The sequence below is a fragment of the Theropithecus gelada genome, chromosome 1 (genome assembly GCF_003255815.1).
Source record: "Theropithecus gelada isolate Dixy chromosome 1, Tgel_1.0, whole genome shotgun sequence".
NCBI classification, from domain to species: Eukaryota; Metazoa; Chordata; class Mammalia; order Primates; family Cercopithecidae; genus Theropithecus; species Theropithecus gelada.
Window position 1 is genome coordinate 105,681,010 of NC_037668.1, and position 19,037 is coordinate 105,700,046.

The window sequence follows — 19,037 nt, forward strand, 5'->3', positions numbered from 1 at the left end:
CCGCGCCCGGCCGACTAGCAAGCAGAGTTTCTACTTGGACAGAGCCCACAGTCTAGGGAGGGAGGCTGACATTTAAAATATAATCACATAAATTGAAACTGGTTAGTACCATTCATGAAAAGTGTAGGTCATAGGTCTGGGAAGTGAGGAGCGCCTCTGCCCAGCTGCGGTCCCGTCTGGAAAATGATGGGGACCTCTGCCTGGCCGTCCAACTGTCTGGGAAGTAAGGAGCGCCACTGCTCAGCCACTGCACCATCTAGGATGGCAGGAGCCCCTCTGCCCGGCCCGCACTGTCTGGGAAGTGAGGAGCGCCTCTGCCTGGCCCCCACCGCTTCTGAGAAGTGAAGAGCACCTCTGCCCATTCCCTCCCCACCCCCCGTCCGGAACTGAGGAGCACGTCTGCCCCGCTGCCCCACCGTCTGGGAAGTGAGGAGCACCTCTGCCCGGCCCCCACCCCGTCGGTGAAGTGAGGAGTGCCTCTGCCCAGTCCCCTCATTGTCTGGGAAGTGAGGAGCACCTCTGCTTGGCCCCCGCCCCGTCTGGGAAGTGAGGAACACCTCTGCCCCACCGCCCCACCGTCTGGGAAGTGAGGAACACCTCCGCCCGGCCACCACCCCATCTGGGAAGTGAGCGTCTCTGCCCTGCTGCTCCACCGTCTAGGAAGTGAGGAGCGCCTCTGCCCAGTCCCCTCATTGTCTGGGAAGTGAGGAGCACCTCTGCCCAGCTCCCCCACCGTCTGGGAAGTGAGAAGCACCTCTACCCGGCCCCCCACCGTCTGGGAAGTGAGAAGCACCTCTACCCGGCCCCCCACCGTCTGGGAAGTGAGGAGCACCTCTGCCCTGCACCCTCCCCCAACTGTCTGGGAAGTGAGGAGCATCTCTGCCCGCCCCACTCCCACCATCTGGGAAGTGAGAAGCACCTCTGCCCTTCCCCCCTCAAATCTGGGAAGTGGGGAGAACCTCTGCCGGCCCTCCCATTGTCTGGGAAGTGAGAAGCGCCACTGCCCAGCTGCCGCCCAGTCTGGGAAGTGAGGAGCGCCTCTGCCCTGCGCCCTCCCCGCCACCACACCCTCTGGGAAGTGAGGAGCGCCTCTGCCTGGGCCCCCCACTGTCTGAAAAGTGAGGCGAGCCTCTGCCCGCGCCCTCCCCCCCCCCCCCCCCCCCCCCCCCCCCCCGGCCCCGTCTGGGAAGTGAGGAGCGCCTCTGCCCGGCCCACCCCATCGTCTGGGAAGTGAGGAGCCCTCTGCCTGGCCCCCACCCCATCTAGAAAGTGAGGAGCGCCTCTGCCCGGCCTTCCCCCGCCCCCCATACACACACCCCATCTGGGAAGTGAGGAGCGCCTCTGCCAGCCGCTGTGCAACCCTCCAAGGGTGAAGTGACAGCCTTGTGTGTGATCTTTCTGCCCTCCTCAAGTTTGCGAGACGGAGTCTCGCTCTATCGCCCAGGCTGGAGTGCAGTGGCCGGATCTCGGCTCACTGCAAGCTCCGCCTCCCGGGTTTACGCCATTCTCTTGCCTCAGCCTCCCGAGTAGCTGGGACTACAGGCGCCCGCCACCTCGCCCGGCTAGTTTTTTGTGGAGTTTTTTTTGTATTTTTTAGTAGAGACGGGGTTTCACTGTGTTAGCCAAGATGGTCTCGATCTCCTGACCTCGTGATCCGCCCGTCTGGGCCTCCCAAGTGCTGGGATTACAGGCTTGAGCCACCGCGCCCGGTCTGCATTTTCGACATTAAAGTTTACTTTTTAATTTTTAAATTGGAGAATATAAAAAAAAAGTGCAGGTCACTATAAGAATATGTCCATATGCCCAAAAGTACATACATGTTCTAAAGTACTTCTGAGGAAGCAACATCCAATCTGAGATGAAGTATGTATTCACTACTTCTAAAGTGTGAATGCATTTAGGAGTTGGGCAAAGGTGGGAAAAACACTCCAGAGAAAGAAAACAGTTGATGCAAGGCCCCCTACATGGGATGGAAGTTATTATTTATTTACTACTACTACTTACTATTGCCTGAAAGAAACCACTGGTTTTTTCCCCTTGTATATAAATCTGATATGAAGTCATATATCCTAATTCTTTCACTGGATCATGAGCTTTTTTCTATGTCATTAAATATTCTTCAAAAACCCCAAGAAATGGGCCAAGCATGGTGGCTCACACCTGTAATCCCAGCACTTTGGGAGGGCAATGTGGGAGAATCACTTGAAGTCAGGAGTTCAGGCCTAGCCTGGGCAACATAGCAACATCCCATCTCTACAAAAAATATTTTTAAATTAGCCAGGCATGGTGGTACACACCTGTACTCCCAGCTACTCTGGAGGCTAAGGCAGAAGGATCACCTGAGAGCCAAGGAGTTTGAGGCTGCAGTGAGCTATGATCATGCCATTGTAGCCCAGCCTGGGCAACACAGTGGGACCCCATCTCTAAAAAATAAAAATAAACCCTGATAAATGATTGCATAATTTATTTAACCACTCTTCTATTTGAGGACACTATCATGGCATTATGATTGGTTTAATGAGTGCTCTCATGTCCAAACACAGTATATGTCCAGATTTTTTGGGGGCTGAATCTCTAAGATTTGGGTAGTTGAATTAGTGGGAAGTAAAAGGAGAGTCTAGGATTCCTGGCTTGGGTGACCAGGGAGATGGAGGTGTTATTGATGACCACAGAAAATACTAAAGTAGGAGCAAGTTTAGATGGGGGAATGATGTGTTTCATTAGGGTATACTGAGTTTCAGGCAACCCCAGTACATCTAAATGAAGCACCCAAGAGTCAGTTAGAAACATGTCGAAGATGCTGGTTTCAGGTCTGAGCTGGAAGTACAGGTTTGTGAGTCTTTAGCTTAGAAATAGTAACTGGAACCTGAGTTTAGATTTGGTTACCCAGGGAGAGCACAGAGTGAGAAAAACAAAACCAATAACAAAACCCTGAGAAGCACTGACATTGTTGAGGGCAAGGAAGAAAGTAAAAACCACAGAGGAGAAATGAGGGATCAGAACTGTAAAGGAAAATTGAACAGTAGTAACCAAAAACCAGTGAGGAAGAAATTTGAAAATGGAGTCCTAAATGTGAACTTATTAGACAGATTTACCAGGAACCTATTTTGTCTCATACATTATGTTAAACACAAGGGGGGAACAAGACAAAGCATTTTGGTGCCTACTGTCTGGTGGGGAAGACATTGTTATACATCACCAAAAAGGCCAATATATTTGGCATATTTTTAACAATTATACCTTGTTTCTAAAAAGACATGTAGCTCACCCAAAAAAATCAGTATAATGGGTAAAACAGAATTCAAAATAATTAAAATGAGAAATTTAGGGCAAAAAGAAAATAGAAACAAAAATGATGCACAAAAATACATGCTTGGTTGGATGCAGGGGCTCACACGTCTGCAGTCCCAGGACTTTGGGAGGCCAAGCTAGACGGACTGCTTGAGCACAGAGTTCAAGGCCAACCTGGGCAACATAGTGAGACCCCATCTCTACAAAAAACAAAAATAAATTAGCCAGGTGTGGTGGCGCATGCCTTGGTCCAGCCTGTGGTCCCAGCTGAGCCTGAGGTGGAAGGATTGCTTGAGCATAGGAGGTTAAGGCTGCAGTGAGCCATGCCCATGCAACTCCAGCCTAGGCAACACTGCACGACTGTCTTAAAATAAACAATTTTTTAAAAAAATACATGCTCTGAGGTCCTGAAAACTTACTTTAAGCTTTGTAGCAGATGTTGTAACAAGGAAAAAACAAAATCAGTTATAACAGGTTTAGTATGCCTAGGGTAACAAATATTTTGCCCAAAGGAGGCATTACTACTCCAGGACTAAGACTAAAGATGAATTTCTCTGAGTTTCTCACAATGACAACATCATGTGAAGAGTATCCTTAACAGCACCTTTCTAGTAAATCCAACAGTTAATTTTATGGGACTCCTTATTACAACATCTGTCAATCTAGGCTGAAAGCAATTCTGTGGGCTTGGAAGAGGTAAACAGCATATCCTAGGTAGGAAACTCTTATAGTCTGACTGTGTGTGTTTCAAATTAGCATGACTTCCACCCTAAAAACAAGCATTTCTGCATAAATTTCCTAACAAGGTTGTTCTCCTATATTACTGGTTATCATACTCAAGAAACTTAACGTTGATATACTATTACCAAATATCTAATACATATTCTATATTCAAATTTCCCAAACCGTTTCAGTATTGTTCCTTAGATATTATCTCTTCCAATCCAGGGCCCAACCTAGGATCACACATTGCATTTAGTAGTCATGTTCTCTTAATCTTCATCTAGCCTTTTTCTGTCTATCATAACACTAATTTTTTAGAATTCAGGCAAGCTGTGTTTATGAAGTATGCCTTTAAAAAAATTACCCTGGCTGGGCGCAGTGGTTCATGCCTGTAATCCCAGCACTTTGGGAGGCCAAGGTGGACAGATCGCCTGAGGTCAGGAGTTTGAGACCAGCCTCGCCAACATGGGGAAACCCCGTCTCTACTAACAAAAGAAAGAAAAAATTAGCTGGGCGTGGTGGCAGGCGACTGTAATCCCAGCTACTCGGGAGGCTGAGGCAGGAGAATCGCTTGAACCTGGGAGGTGGAGGTTGCAGTGAACTGAGACCGTGCCATTGCACTCCAACCTGGGCGACAAGAGCAAAACTCCATCTCAAAAAAAAAAAAAATTATCCCAAGGGCTGGGCACGGTGGCTCATGCCTGTAAGCCCAGCACTTTGGGAGACAGAGGCAGGTGGATCACTTGGAAGTCAGGAGTTTGAGATAAGCCTGACCCACAAGGTCAAACCCAGTCCCTACAAAAATACAAAAATTAGCTAGGTGGGGTGGCGTGCACCTATAGTCCCAGCTACTGAGGAGGCAGAGGCAGGAGAATCATTTGAACTGAGCCAAGATCACATCACTGCACTCCAGCCTGGACAACAGAGTGAGACTCTGCCTCCAAAAAAAAAAAAAGAAAAAAATTATCTTGAGTAAACAGACAACCCATAGAGTGGGAAAAAATATTCACAAACTACGTATCTAATAAAGGACTAATATCCAGGATCTACAAGGAACTCAAACAAATCAGCATGAAAAAAAAAAAAATCCCATCAATAAGTGGGCAAAGGACATGAAGAGACAATTCTCAAAAGAAGATATACAAACAGCTAACGAACATGAAAAAATGCTCAACATCACTAATTAGCAGGGAAATGCAAATTAAAACTGTAATGACATACCACCTTACTCCTGCAAGAATGGCCATAATTAAAAAGTCAAAAAACAATAGATGTTGGCATGGATGTGGTGAAAAGGGAACACTTTTACACTGCTGGTGGAAATGTAAACTAGTACAACTACTATGGAAAACAGTATGGAGAGTCCTTAAAGAACTAAAAGTAGAACTACCATTCGATCCAGCAATCCCACTACTGGGTATCTACCCAAAGGAAAAGAGGTCATATGAAAAAGACACATGCACATGCATGTTTATAGCAGCACAATTCACAGGTGCAAAGATATGGAACCAACCTAAGTACCTGTCAACCAACAAATGGATAAGGAAAACATGGTATATGGGCGCAGTGGCTCACACCTATAATCCCAGCACTTTGGGAGGCCGAGGCGGGTGGATCACCTGAGGTCAGGAGTTCGAGACCAGCCTGGCCAATATGGTGAAGCCCTGATTCTACTAAAAATACAGAAATTAGCTGGGCGTGGTGGTGGGCACCTGTAATCCCAGCTACTCAGGAGGCTGAAGTAGGAGAATTGTTCAAACCCAGGAGGTGGAGGTTGCAGTGAGCCAAGATTGCACCATTGCACCCCAGCCTGGGCAACAAGAGTGAAACTCTGTCTCAAGGGAAAAAAAAGGGAAAATGTGGTATATATACACCATGGAATACTACTCAGCCATAAAAAGGAATGAAATAATGTCTTTTGCGGCAACTTGGATGGAACTGGTATTCTAAGTAACTCAGGAATGGAAAACCAAATGTCATATGTTCTCACAAGTGGAAGTTAAGCTATGAGGATGCGATGGCATCAGAGTGATATAATGGACTTTGGGAACCGGGATGTAAACTTGGGAGATGCTGAGGCATAAAAGACTACATATTAGGTAAAATGTACACTGCTCGGGTGATTAGTGCACCAAATCTCAGAAATCACCACTAAAGAATTTATCCATGGTAACCAAAAACCACCTGTACCCTTAAAACTATTGAAATGTAAATATAAAAAGTTATCTTGCTTCTCTTCTTAGATCCACATTAAATATTTTTGACAGGACTCTTACATAACTAATGTTGCATCCTTAGAAATCACACATTTTGGGCCTAGCGTGTGGTGGCTCACACCTGTAATCCCAGCACTTTGGGAGGCTGAGGCGGGCGGATCACTTGAGGTCAGGAGTTTGATACCAGCCTAACCAATATGGTGAAACCCTGTCTCTACTAAAAATACAAAAATTTAGCCAGGCATGCTGGCGTGCGCCTGTAGTCCCAGCTACTCAGGAGGCTGAGGCAGGAGAATCGCCTGAACCTGAGAGGCAGAGGTTGCAGTGAGCCGAGATCACACCACTGCACTCCAGCCTGTGCGACAGAGAGACTCCATCTCAAAAAAAAAAAAAAAAAAAAATTACACATTTTGAAAAGAATGATGAATTACACCACCGAGTGTCAATTATGTTGTATATATTATATATAACAATACACATAATTATCATAATCCTATGATTGAGTGTGGCAGACATGAAGATTGCTGTTCAGACTCCTCTTCTAGAAAGCACTTGCTGTGCAGCTGAGAGGAAGAGGGGTGGGTGACAATCTCTGTTAGCTCCATCAGGGTCAAGCTGAGTTTATTCTCTTTTCCAGGTAGCCACTAGTCAGTGACAGAACAAGGCCTAGTGACAGTACAAGGGCCTAGTCATTTCTGTCCAATGCAGGGCTCCTCCAATGGGTAATCTTAGCTCCATATTGCCTTATGGGCCCGGCAGAGAATTTGTCAGGTCTGCATCATTCTGGTTACTCCTCCTGCTCAATCCTGTTTCTCTCATTTTCTTTCATCTGTGTTATTCGCCAACAAATTATATGCATGCATTAACACTATCTCAGTGTCTGCCTCCTGGAAAGCCCAAACTATAACATTCTCATTTAGCAAATGAAGAAAACTGGAAATCAGAGAACTTTAAATATTGTTCCAAATCATAGTTAATATAGCTACTAGGATTTGAATTTAAGTAATCACCTTCATATTATAAATCAAGACTCTTTTTTCTTTTTTTTTTTAGACGGAGTTTTGCTCTTGTTGCCCAGGCTGGAGTTCAGTGGCATGATCTCAGCTCACTGCAACCTCCACCTCACGGGTTCAAGCAATTCTCCTGCCTCAGCCTCCTGAGTAGCTGGGATTACAGGCACATGCCACCACACGCAGCTAATTTTGTATTTTTAGTAGAGATGGGGTTTCACCATGTTGGTCAGGCTGGTCTCGAACTCCTGACCTCAAGTGATCCACCCACGTTGGCCTCCCAAAGTGCTGGGATTACAGGGCATGAGCCACCATGCACAGCCTATAAATCAATAGACTCTTAACACATATAGGCTCTCACTAGCCTTTGACTGCAATTTGCCTAATTCTCAGCTTAAGTACTTCTAGGAAAATCATCCTTACAGAAACTATTTATTTCATCCCACATCTGTCAACACATTGATCAATCTTTAGCTCCGAGTCTATGGTATTGCTAGCCCTGTACTTAACATATTATGTATTTTGACAATTATAATGTAAAAAAAATTGGCTGGTCATGGTGGCTATATATATATATATAAGCACTTTAGTAAAATGACTGAAACAATCTAAGTTTCAATAAATAACAATCATTAAAAACAAATCTTTTTTGATTAACCACTAAATACTAGGCATTACACTAAATTCTGGTGATTCACAAAAAATCAATAACATTCAGACCGTGACGAAGATCATAGAATCATATTTCACTATATATTTTTACAAACTTCAAGTAGATCTTAAATGGCTGCTTATTAAAATTCATTTCATTAAACATCAAAATTTTACTACACTGATGACCAGCCCGAGCAATAAAGTCTGACTTTGTCTCTACAAAAAAATAAAACAAATTATCCAGGTGTGGTGGTGTACACCTGTGGTCTCAGGTACTCAGGAGGCTGAGGTGGCAGGATCGCTTGATCTCAAGAGATGGAGACTGCAGCGAGCTGTATTCAATGCTGGGCACTCCAGCCTGGGTGACAGAGCTCGAGAAACCCTGTCTAAAAAAACTAAAATAATAAATAAAAACCGACTTTACTACACTGAATGACTTGTTTGCATACTTCTGATTAAGAAATAAGAGGCTGGGTGCAGTGATTCACACCTATAACCCCAGTTCTTTGGGAGGCCGAGGTGGCTGGATCACATGAGCCCAGGAGTTTGAAACCAGCCTGGGCAAAATGGTGAAACCTCATCTCTACCAAAAAAAAAGATAAAAATTAGCCAGTCTCATAACCCGGTCTCAAAATAAATAAAAATTTTAAAATAAACTGGCTGGGCACAGTGGTTCACATCTGTAATCCCAACACTTTGGGAAACCAAGGCAGGTGGATCACCCGAGGTCAGGAGTTCCAAACTAGTCAGGCCAACATGGCGAAACCCCATCTCTACTAAAAATACAAAAATTAGCTGGGCGTGGTGGCTCATGCCTGTAACCCCAGCTACTTGGGAGGCTGAGGCAGGAGAATCACTTGAACCCAGGAGGTGGAGGTTGCAGTGAGCCAAGACTGTGCCACTACATTCCAGCCTGGGCAAGGGTGAGACTCTGTCTCAAAAGAATACAGAAATCAAATAAAATAGAAACAGCAAGAAGGTATTAATATTAACAAACTTTATACCTTTTACCTTTAACATCTATCAAATAAATTCAACATTCAAGTTTTACATTTTAAAATCATTTTTATTGAGCTAATTTTAACAACATTGCTTTAGCTGGTGACAGCTGCCCCAAACCAAAACAAAGCCATCATGAATGCTATTCAACATCCTCAATGTAATCCAGTATGTTTTCGTACTTGGAATATAGTTAAACTTTTGACATTACATAATCAAGCAAACAGCAGTGCATACTATATTATTCAAAAAGACTTAATCTATTTCATTTTAAAAATCAAGCTACAAGTGGCCTCAGTTTTATCACCAATCGCAGTGACACATTCCACACTTCATGCTCTCAAAATAAAAAGTGCCCTAAAACTAACTCTAAGTTTTTTAGTTATTGACATTAATACTAACCAGAGTTACAGGAATTGAAGTTTAACATTGTACAATATAAGCGGCAATAAGTTACTGATATTTGCTGACAAATTCCACTCAAACTAAATACATCCTTGATACATTCAAAAAGACATTTTGTAAATTTTAATAAGCTAGTGTATATGTTGCAGTGCAAAAAAAGTGACACTCTAGTTTCCTGAGCTTTAGGAAATTAACAATTTTCTGACTACTACTTTCAACTTAAAATAGGCTCTTTATTATATGAAGCCATGACAAAACTACACAATTAAATTAGGCTTTTGGAGAACTGAAAGACTGGTCAGAGTTACGGTGATTTAGGGTAATGAAAAAGTTTTCAAAGTAAAAGTATTTACAACACTACAAAGGATACTATGGATCTGCATGTAGTACAAAGATTAAAGATAATCTACTGATTTCACAATTGTCTCTCCTCTTTCAAAAATATTACACTGGGCCAGGCGCTGTAGCTTACACCTGTAATCCCAGCACTTTGGGAGGCCAAGGTGGATGGATCACCTGAGGTCAGGAGTTTGAGACCAGCCTGGCCAACATGGTGCAACCACATCTCTACTGAAATACAAAAATTAGCCGGGCGTGGTGGCAGGTGCCTATAATCCCAGCTACTCAAGAGGCTGAGGCAGGAGAATCGCTTGAACCCAAGAGGCGGAGGTTGCAGTGAGCAGAGGTCGCACCACCGCACTCCAGCCTGGGTGACAGAGGAAGACTCTGTCTCAAAGAAAAATTACACTGAAAGACTTTATGGTAAGTATTTAAAATTAAATATACCAACCTGTGGTATATTACACATTTTAATATATTCTTCCATAATGCCCACTAAGAAGAAATAAATGGGATAAATGATGAAAAAAAAAACAAAGAAAATAAACACGCTTTTAGGAATGTTTTCGCATGTGTACATGTCAGGGGACGTGAAAATGATTCCTCATGAGAACTCTCTACATCCTAAAAATTACAAAGACCGAGTTTCTACTTCAATTTTTTCTTCTGCTTGAAGTATATCTGGATCAACATGAACAACCGGAGGTCGTAGGATAACTTCAGGACCTCCACCATAAATAGACTGCAGAAAATTCCATGTTTCTTCAGAAATCTGGCCAGAATCTGCTCCTTAAAATTATGTAGAAGAAATAATGTTTACAAACCTACATTCATATTGCAAAAGCTTTCATAATGTACCCCCCAGCATGAATCTTCTAGGGATAATTGAGAACTTTTGGAACATGAATCCGCAGACTACCAGCCCATATTGTTATAAGCTGCAACATATGGTTTGTCTTAAAATGTCAGAGATGCTTTTTCTTAGCTCTTACCAACAGCCTTAAGACTTTTCCTCAGATAAAAAAAATAGTGTCTGCTTTCCATTATTTGCCCCTAGTTAATGTATGGATTACATTCTTCAGCTGGCTAAAAGAGTACTATAGATGACTAATGATAACATATTTCTAACAGTGACAAATCACTCACAAGTAACAGCTGAAATACAAGTCAAACTTACCTTGCCTAAGTATCACATTACCACATTTAGTGACTGCAATCTTAGTATTGTCAATAGGACCTGGAGGATCTAAAGGAAAAAATATCAAAATGTATTTTTCAAAGAAATGTAACAAAAATTGTGTAATTTTGTGCTTGACAAAATTGTGACCTGTAACTATATTATCAGATTGGTTATTTCTTAGCCAAATTATTAATCTTTTTTTCTTTTTTGAGATGGAGTCTCGCCCTGTCGTCCAGGTTGGAGTACAGTGGCACGACCTCAGCTCACTGCAAGCTCCACCTCAGGTTCAAGTGATTCTCCTGCCTCAACCTCCTGAGTAGCTGGGATTACAGGCACATGCCACCACGCCCAGCTAATTTTTGCTTTGTTTTTTTTAGTAGAAATGGGGTTCACCATGTTGGTCAGGCTGGTCTCGAACTCCTGACCTCATGATTCGCCCGCCTCGGCCTCCCAAAGTGCTGGGATTACAGGCATGAGCCACCGCGCCTGGCCTATGGTTAATTCTTAATGTCTTCTCCTGAGCTTCTTCGTTTTTAGTTCTTAGTTCCCCCAAAACAGAACCAGGAAAGAAGATAAGAGAGGCTTGTTCACAACCATCACAGTCTAACAGAAATTATTTTTTAACTCTCCGTTTGGGGATTACAAGTCAAAATGTACCACTAATGCTAAAAAATAGCAATTCCTTTGTAACTTTAAAGAAATTATACAATTAATGTGCTTCAGATTATCAAAGTAACACTAAAAACAATAAAAGCATTATAAAGGAAAGTGTTTAAATACATTCTTTTTAAAATTTAAGGCAAAAGTGAACCACATGGTCATCATCAAAAGCTGTAAAAGAAACTTAAACAAATTTACAATAAAAAAAACCCATTAAAAAGTGGGCAAAGACCATGAACACTTCTCAAAAGACGACGCTGAGGCAGGACAATCGCCTGAACCCAGGAGGAGGTTGCAGTGAGCTGAGATCTCACCAACTCCACTACAGCCTGAGCGACAAAGTGAGCCTCTACCTCAAAAAAAAAAAAAAAAGAGTCAAGAAACAAGAGATGCTGGCAAGGCTGTGGAGAAATAGGAACACTTTTACACTGTTAGTGGGAATGTAAATTAGTTCAACCATTGTGGAAGACGGTGTGGCGATTCCTCAAAGACCTAGAACCAGAAATACCATTTGACCCAGCAATCCCATTACTAGGTATATATCCAAAATAATGTAATTCATTCTGTTATAAAGATACATGCACACATATGTTCATGGCAGCACTATTCACAACAGCAAAGACAGGGAATCAACCTAAATGATCATCTATGATAGACTGGATAAAGAAAATGTGGTAAATATATACCATGGAATACCATGCAGCCATAAAAAGGAAAGAAATTATGTCCTATGCAGGCACATGGATGGAACTGGAAGCCCTTATCCTCAGCAAACTAATGCAGAAACAGAAAACCAAACACTGCATGTTCTCACTAGTAAGCAGGAGCTGAACAATGAGAACACAAGGACACAGGGAGGAGAACACACACTGGGGCCTGTTGGTGGGGGGCTGGGGTATGAGGGGGGGGAGAGCAACAGGAAAAACAGCTAATGCATGCTGGGCTTGATACCTAGGTAATGGGTTGATAGGTGCAGTGAATCGCCATGGCACATGTTTACCTATGTAACAAACCTGCACATCCTGCACATGTATGCTGGAACTTACAAAATAAAAATACATTTTTTTTTAAAAGTGTAGAAAAGTCAGATAAGGTGGTGTGCACCTATAGTCCCAGCTACTCAGGAGGCTCAGGCAAGGGGATCACTGGAGCCCAGGAGTTTGAGGCCAGCCTGGGCAATATAGAGAGAACTCAGTAATTCAGCACTTTGGGAGGCCAAGGTGGGTGCATTCCTTGAGCACAGGAGTTCCTGGGCAACACTGTGAGACCATATCTCTACAATTAATTTTTTAAAATAATTTTTAAATTAGCCAAGTGTGGTAGTACAACTACTCAGGAGATGGAGGTAGGAGGATCGCATGGGCTGAGAGGTCAGGGCTGCAGTGAGCCATGATCATGCTGCTGTACTTCAACCTGGGCAACAGAGGTAAGACCTTGTCTCTATTAATTAAAAATTTTAAAAAGTAAATACATAAATACAAAAAAGCTTTAACCAGGCATATTGTTGCAGCCTTTTTCACATATCAGAATGTCTTTTTTTTGTTTGTTGTTTTTTTTTTTTTTTTTTTGAGACAGAGTCTCGCTGTGTCGCCCAGGCTGGAGTGCAGTGGCGTGATCTCGGCTCACTGCAAGCTCCGCCTCCCGGGTTCACGCCATTCTCCCGCCTCAGCCTCCGAGTAGCTGGGACTACAGGCGCCCACCACCACGCCCGGCTAGTTTTTTGTATTTTTAGTAGAGACGGGGTTTCACCATGTTAGCCAGGATGGTCTCGATCTCCTGACCTCGTGATCCACCCGCCTCGGCCTCCCAAAGTGCTGGGATTACAGGCTTGAGCCACCGCGCCCGGCCACTGTTTGTTTGTTTAAAGACAAAGTCTTGCTCTGTTGGCCAGGCTGGAATACAGTGGCATGATCTCAGTTCACTGCAGCCTCCGCCTTGCGAATTCAAGCAATTCTCCTGCCTCAGCCTCCTGAGTAGCTGGGATTACAGGTGCCTGCCACCACACCTGGCTAATTTTTGTATTTTTAGTAGAGACAGGGCTTCACTATGTTGGTCAGGCTGGTTTGAACTCCTGACCTCAGGTGATCCACCCACCTCGGCCTCCCAAAGTGCTGGGATTACAGGCGTGAGCCACCACGCCCGGCACATATCAGAGCATCTTATTTTCAAATTATTAAATATTGTTATACAATTTTACTTTAAAAGTCCACTGTATTGAATAAACCGTAACTTAAGCAACCTCTTATTCCTTATAAAGATTTCCAAAATTTTTTCAATATTAAGATCACAGATTTACTTTGTTCAGTTCTCTTATTCCTGCTATAATTCATAAAATAAGTTTCACAAAATTTAAAACCAACAGAATATAAACTAGAACGTGAAGATCCCTGAGGACAGGATTTTTTTCTCTTCTGTTCAATAGTGTAATCCCAAGTGCACATAGATATTCAAGAAATATTTGTCAAACAAAACAACAAATAATTTACCAAAAAAATTTTTTTCAGTCAACCACTTACCTCCATCTTTACCCTTCACAAAACTTTCCCATTCTCTAAACCACTGCATACTGATGCAATAAAAAGTAGCTGGAGAGTCTTCTTCTTGGAACGCTCTATTAAGCTAGATGGGGGAAAAAAAACAATCACCTAGTATCTAAAACTTGCTTTATGGCAAAACAATACAATCATTCCACTTCAGTGTTTGATAACTCAGCACTTTGGGAGGCTGAGGCAGGAGGAGTCTTTGAACCCAGGAGTTCAAAACCAGCCTGGGCAACATCGTGAGAACATCCCTACAAAAAAAAAAATATATATTTTTTATTTTTATTTATTTTTGAGATAGAGTTTTGCTGTTGTTGCCCAAGCTGGAGTGCAATGGCACGATCTGGGTTCCCTGCAACCTCCGCCTCCCAAATACAAGCGATTCTCCAGCCTCAGCCTCCCGGGTAGCTGGGATTACAGGTGCCTGCCACCACACCTGGCTAATTTTTGTATTTTTAGTAGAGATGAGGTTTTCACCACGTTGGCCAGGCTGGTCTTGAACTCCTGGCCTCAAGTGATCCACCTGCCTCGGGCTCCCAAAGTGCTGGGACTATAGACGTGAGCCACTGCACTCAGCCTATACAAAAAAAAATTTTTTTAATTAGCTGTGTGAGGTGATTCGTGCCTGTAGTCCCAGCTATTCGGGAAGCTGAGGTAGGAGGATCACTTGAGCTCAGAAGGTTGAGACTACAGTGAGCCATGATTGTGCCACTATACTCCAGGCTGGGTGACAGAATAAGACCCTGTCTCAAAAAAAAAAAAAAAAAAAAAAAGTGGTACAGTAAGATGTACCCTAACTTAGTACTAGGATATGTGGTAGCATATATGAATAAACAATTCTAGGTTCTGTCTCAAAATTTAACAAGTAAACATAAAAGGGGCATAAAGATTGGGTAAATGAAGATGGTCAAGACAAAGTCTTCAAAACAATAAATACTGCACATATTTATTAAAAATCTAATGCATAGGCCGGGTGCGGTGGCTCAAGCCTGTAATCCCAGCACTTTGGGAGGCCGCGACGGGCGGATCACGAGGTCAGGAGATCAAGACCATCTTGGCTAACCCGGTGAAACCCCGTCTCTACTAAAAAATACAAAAAACTAGCCGGACGAGGTGGCGGGCGCCTGTAGTCCCAGCTGCCTGTAAGGCTGAGGCAGGAGAATGGCGTGAACCCAGGAGGCGGAGCTTGCAGTGAGCCAAGATCTAGCCACTGCACTCCAGCCTGGGCGACAGAGCGAGACTCCGCCTCAAAAAAAAAAAAATCTAATGCATAAACTTTATTTATGTACACATATTATATCCACAGTCTATACTTTGTTTACTTAAGATACTGGTAGACAACTTGCTATTACCTGCCATGCTGCAATGAATGATCTTCTACATGTCATTTCACAAGCAATATACATAAATGTATAGGTAAATTCTAAAAAGCGGTGGGACAGTCCCTAAAAACCAATTCCCTCTTCCGGCCCTCGACCTAAGGAATGGGTATGTGACTCAAACTATACACAACTCTACCAGAAATAAAAATCTTCAGAGAAGTGACCTAATGGTTAGAATGGAATCACTCCAATGTCAATTCAGGTAGATATTCAGGGCTACCTTAGTTCTCAAACTTTTGGAGGTATGGTTTTTCAATTTTTATTCTTAGTAAATTTCTTTTTTGCCAGGTTAGCCAGTTAAAAAAAACTCAAGCGACAGAAAAACTGATACAGAAAGAGAAGCACAAGCAAAAGAGGCTTGGGAAAATTAAGGGTATTTGGAATTAATCTAATTGTAGCAGTGTATAAGACTCCTAAAAATATCTCATGATGGGCAATTAAATCCATGGAACACACTACCTGTGGACAAAGACAACCAAGTTCAGATTATATAATTCCTCTAATCAAATTAACCCCCTGTGATTGTCCACAGATTTCCTTATCAAAATAGCCCAGAAGTACCTCCATGATCTCACCCCATAATCTGACCTCATCTTCTTTCTTCCTCATTTTTCACTGGTGGTCATACTGGCCACTTTGTTATTCCCAGAATCAAACAAATACACCCCTGCCTCACAAGGCTTTTGCAGTAACCCTTCTTTTTGCAGGTATGTGAATGACTATCTCCCTTACCTCCTTTAAGTCTTTGCTTAAATGTCATCTTCTCAATGAGTCCTATTTTGACCATCCTGTTTAAAACTTCAACCTGGGCTGGGCGCGGTGGCTCATGCCTGTAATCCCAGCGTCACAGATCACTTACGGATCACTTGAGGTGGGGAGTTTAAGACCAGTCTGGCCAACATGGTGAAACCTCATCTCTACTAATAATACAAAAATTAGCCAGGCGTGGTGGTGGGTGCCTGTAATCCCAGCTACTCGGGAGGCTGAGGCAGGAGAATTGCTTGAACCCAAGAGGAGGAGGGTGCAGTGGGCCGAGATCACGCCACTGTACTGCAGCCTGGACAAAAAAGCAATACTCCATCTCAAAAATAAAATAAAATCAAAATAAAATATAAAACTCCAACCTGACTCCTCCCACTCACCACTATAATCTTGGTGCCTCTGATTCTATTCATTGTTTCCCCTTTCCATTGTACCCATCACCTTTTAATATAATATATAACGTATTTATCAAATATAAGCTCTGGCATGGCACAGTGGCTCACCTGAGACCAGAAAATTCAAGATCAGCCTGGGCAACATGGTAAACCCCACCTCTACTAAAAATACAAAAAAAAATTAGCTGGGGGTGGTGGCACATGCCTATAGTCCCAGCTATTCATCAGGAGGCTGATGTGGAGGATCTCTTGAGCGTGGGAGATCAAGGCTGCAGAAAGCTGTGATCATGCCACCACACTCCAGCCCGGGCAAAAGAGCAACCCCTTGTCTCAAAAAAAAAAAAAAAAAAGTGTGTGTGTGTATGTGTGTGTATATATGTGTACGTGTGTGTATGTATGTATACATAAGCTCTCTGAGGGCAAAGATCTTTCTGGGACACAAAGTAGCTAGCTGCTTCAGTGGAACAATGAAATGTAAAATGCTGTGGCAGTCTCTGATGGTTAACAAAGAAATCAAGGCATATTTGTCTCAAGGCATGGAATTAAAGTTGGGGCTTTCTGTGGTGAGAAACTTATCCCTAGAGAACTGAGATTTCTAAAATGTAACGTCAGACTGAATCTGCCAGATGCTGAATTATAACAACCATTAAATTCATACCACTACCATGTTTAAACACTTTCAGGACTTACTTTATCTTTGGTATTAAGTTACTTCCTATGTGTTTAGGTAGAAGCTTTTTAAAATTTAGTTAAGCACAGTTACCTCATTAATTTAAGGATGTGTTTCTCTCTAGTTCTGAGAAATTTATCTAAATGGTTACTCTAAATGTAGTTCTCACCCTGTTCTCTTTTAAAAAATACATAATAGAAAAATATTGGATCCTATAGCTATTCAACATGTCAAAACTTTTCTTCCTTCTGTCTGCTTATCTTTTTGTGCTTTACCTTGGGAGAAATCTTTCCGCTACATCTTCCAGCATACTAATTTGCTCTCCAATAGTATTTATTTTGCCATTCAATCAACCCATGTACTGAGGTTTTGTTTTGTTATTTAGGATACAATTTCCTGATGTACCTCCCTGAATATCAATCATACTTCACACGTCTACATTCACTGCTCTACCTAGGCAGATACCTTTATGCTTGCTGCCTGGTACAGTGCAACAGGTAGAATGCTAGGGTCATCACGGTATCTGCCATTTCCAAGATTAAAGCCCTTATAGTCATTTCCTGTGGCACTTGCTTGCTTCTTTGATCTGATCCTATTTGCTTTTTCAGTTTTTCAGAAACTTCACCTAGCTTCCAATCCACCAAGGGCACTTATTTTTATATTCCAGTGTTATTTCTGTCCACACATGTGCTTTGTTTAAAAAAAAAAGGGGGGGGGCCTGAATAAAACAAACAAAAAATAAACCCTAATATTACAGAATAATAATCATAGGTTTGCACTTTTTCTTTTTTTTTTTTTTTTTTTTGAGACGTAATCTCATTCTGTCATCCAGGCTGGAATACAGTGGTGTGATCTCAACTCACTGCAATCTCCACCTTCCTGGTTCAAGCAATTCTCCTGCCTCAGTCTCCCTAGTAGGTGGGATTACAGGTGCCCGCCACCACACCTGGCTAATTTTTGTATTTTTAGTAGAGATGGGGTTTCACCATGTTGGCCAGGCTGGTCTTGAACTCCTGACCTCAAGTCATCCGCCTGCCTCAGCCTCCCAAGGTGCTGGGATTACAGGCGTGAGCCACTGAGCCCGGTCAATTTTATTTATTTTTAAAGACAGGGTCTTGCTCTGTTGCCCAGGCTGGAGTACAGGGTCATGGTCAGAGCTCCCTGTAATCTCCAACTCCTAGGCTCAAGCAATCCTCCCTCTTTAGCCTCCCAAAGTGCAAGAAAGGCATAAGCCACCTTGCCCAGTCCCAGATTTGCTTTAAAAAAAAAAAAAAAAAAAAAATTTTTATTAAGGTATAATCCTCCCACTCTTCGTGTGGACTTCAAAGGTTTTCTGTAAATTTACAGTTGTGCAACTGTCACCACAATCCAGCTTAGAGCCCTCCAACACCCACAAAAGCTGTCCTGCACCAGTTTGCAATCAGTTCCCCTTCTCTTGTTCCTTGAAATTGCTAATCATTTGTCTCTACACTTTTTCCCTTTTTAGAAATTTCACATAAATGAGTAAGACATTATATAGTCTGTTGTATGTCTGTCTTACACTTGGCATAATGTTTCTAATATTTGTCCATGTTGCTGCATGGATCAGTATGCCATGACCTTTTTACTGCTGAGTAGCATTTTATTATACAACTATAACACATTTTGTTTATCCATTTGTCAGATGATAGACATTTCAATTGTTTCTAGTTTTGGGCAATTATGAACAATACTGCCATAAACATTTGTTTACATGTTTTATGTTAATATAAATTTTCATTTCTCTGGAATGAATACCTAAGAGTGGGATTGCTGGGTCATGTACTAGGAGT

At 42.6% G+C, this 19,037-nt stretch overlaps 1 protein-coding gene across 3 annotated transcripts in view; it reads right to left on the reverse strand.

Moving 5' to 3' along the window:
- Positions 1-8,939: 8,939 nt before the first annotated feature.
- The window catches only part of USP33 (ubiquitin specific peptidase 33), a 69,944-nt gene continuing 59,846 nt past the window's right edge, over positions 8,940-19,037 (reverse strand). For all 3 annotated transcript variants that reach the window (XM_025392437.1, XM_025392428.1, XM_025392416.1), the window contains exons 22-24: positions 13,994-14,096; positions 10,815-10,883; positions 8,940-10,426 (exon numbers count right to left, since the gene is read on the reverse strand). In XM_025392437.1, coding sequence (XP_025248222.1) covers positions 10,269-10,426; positions 10,815-10,883; positions 13,994-14,096 — 330 coding nt within the window. In that variant the 3' untranslated portion in view covers positions 8,940-10,268. The remainder of the gene's footprint in view (positions 10,427-10,814; positions 10,884-13,993; positions 14,097-19,037) is intronic.